A 1,925-nucleotide genomic window follows, 5' to 3' on the forward strand; every position below is an offset into this window, starting at 1 on the left:
ATGGTAAACTTAGTTTTTTCACATATATATTCTTAAATTTTTTTTTTTTTTTTTATAGAAACAAGGTCTATGTTGCCCAGGTTGGTCTTGAACTCCTGAGCTCAAACAATCTGCCTACCTCAGCCTCCGAAAAGTGCTGGGATTACGGGCGTAGGCCACCATGCCCATAATCTATAATATTTTTTTAAATTTTTTTAATATTTATTTTACTTTTTAAGATGGGGTTTCACCATGATGGCCAGGCTGGTCTTGAACTCCTGACCTCAGGTGATCCACCCACCTAGGCCTCCCAAAGTGCTAGGATTACAGGCATGAGCCACCATGCCAGGCCCGTAATATTCTTTACAGCTATTTTTTGGGGGTCTAGGATCCAATCTGGAATCATGCATTACATTTAGTTACCATGTCTCTTGAGTTCTCTAATCCAGAACACTCTGTCTTTCTTTGTGTTTCACAACACTGACATTTTTGATGACAGGTCAATTAATTATGTGCTGGATGGCCTCTCGATCAGGGTTTACCTGATGTGTTCTTAGGATTAAATTCAAGTTGTGCACTGTTGGCAGGGATGCCTGCGAGATGATGTCGTGCCTCACAGTCTATTTTAACTACCCGCTTAGCTGCCTCATGCATGCCCTAGAACAGCTAGTGTGCTGGGTGATGCACCCTCTGTTTCCTGGACAGAGAGGAGCTGGGCAGCCGAGCACTGGTTTCCTGTGGCTGTTACCACACTGCCACCTCACCACCATCGGAGAGACTAGCCCTGTGCCCTGGCCTCTGACCCACGCCCCCAAGCCTGCCATCAGAGGCAGCCCCCAGACCCAGTGGACCCAGCTCACACCTGCCTGAGGGCATGCTTGTAATGCTGCTGGATGCCCTTGGTCGGCAGCTGCCGGCAACAGCGCAGCAAATATCGGTAGAGCTGCAGTGGCTTCTGAACCAGTTCTGCCCCTGGCAGCGGGGCCATCTGTGAGACTCTCTGTCCCTGGAAAACAAGGAGCATCACTTCTAGGGCACCAAGCCAAGTTCTAGACTCAGCTCTGGCCCCCAGGTCCCAGCACTTCGGGAAGCAGGCATGGTTGGTGCAGAGGCCCAGTGCCCTTCCTGTCCCATCCCATGGAGCCTGCACCTTGGGCTGGCTGCAGAAGCCCCAGCCCAGAGCAGGCCCGCAAGGACCAAGAGTGAGTGTGGAGGGAAATGTACAGCCTCATCCCTGGCATCTTCTTCCTGGAACTCAACTTCAGGTGGTGTATGAGCAGGTGTCCCTCACAGGCAGGGTAGGAGAGATAAGCAGGAAGACCCTGAGGGGCAATCACTAGGAAACCAGCTCTGACATTAGCCATGGCTAGTGAGAGCACAGGCCACAGAGGGGAGAATGCCCACAGGCATGAGCCTCGAAACTCAAAGTATGCTCCTGAACCAGCAAAACCCACAGCACTGGGAGCTCGTCAGAAATGCAGTCTCAGGCCCCATCCCAGATCCACTAGATCAAACCTGCATTTTAACAAGAATGCCAGGAGATTTGCATGCACATTTTAAAGTTTGAGAAGCATGAATCTAGGGGGCTCTGCACAAAGACACTGGACAGAGTCACTATGGTACACCCAGAGCCTGGGCATGTGACTTCATTTTACTATGAGTTATGATCAGAATGACAATGGGCTGGGTGAGGTGGCTTACACCTGTAAGGTGGGCAGATCACTTAAGGTCAGGAGTTCAAGATCAGCCTGGCCAACATGGTGAAACCCTGTCTCTACTAAAAATACAAAATTAGCCAGGCTTGGTGGTGCACGCCTGTAATCCCAGCTACTCTGGAGGCTGAGGCAGGAGAATCACTCTACCCCAGAAGTAGAGATGGCAGTGAGCTGAGATCGAACCACTGCACTTTGGCCTGGGCAACACAGCAAGACTCCGTCTCAAAAAAA

The 1,925-nt window shown here is 50.5% G+C and overlaps 1 protein-coding gene across 6 annotated transcripts in view; it reads right to left on the reverse strand.

Moving 5' to 3' along the window:
• The window catches only part of LYRM9 (LYR motif containing 9), a 68,961-nt gene that overhangs the window by 45,944 nt on the left and 21,092 nt on the right, over positions 1–1,925 (reverse strand). For 3 of the 6 annotated variants that reach the window (XR_005198472.1, XM_017519495.2, XM_017519497.2), the window contains exon 2: positions 842–985. Coding sequence is in view for 5 of the 6 variants with exons in the window: in XM_017519495.2 (XP_017374984.1) it covers positions 842–967 (126 nt within the window). In the remaining variant the exon portion in view is untranslated. The remainder of the gene's footprint in view (positions 1–841; positions 986–1,925) is intronic. The other 3 variants (XM_037735211.1, XM_037735210.1, XM_037735212.1) reach the window with 1 other exon arrangement.

The sequence above is a fragment of the Cebus imitator genome, unplaced genomic scaffold, assembly GCF_001604975.1.
Source record: "Cebus imitator isolate Cc_AM_T3 unplaced genomic scaffold, Cebus_imitator-1.0 Scaffold751, whole genome shotgun sequence".
Classification (NCBI taxonomy): Eukaryota; Metazoa; Chordata; class Mammalia; order Primates; family Cebidae; genus Cebus; species Cebus imitator.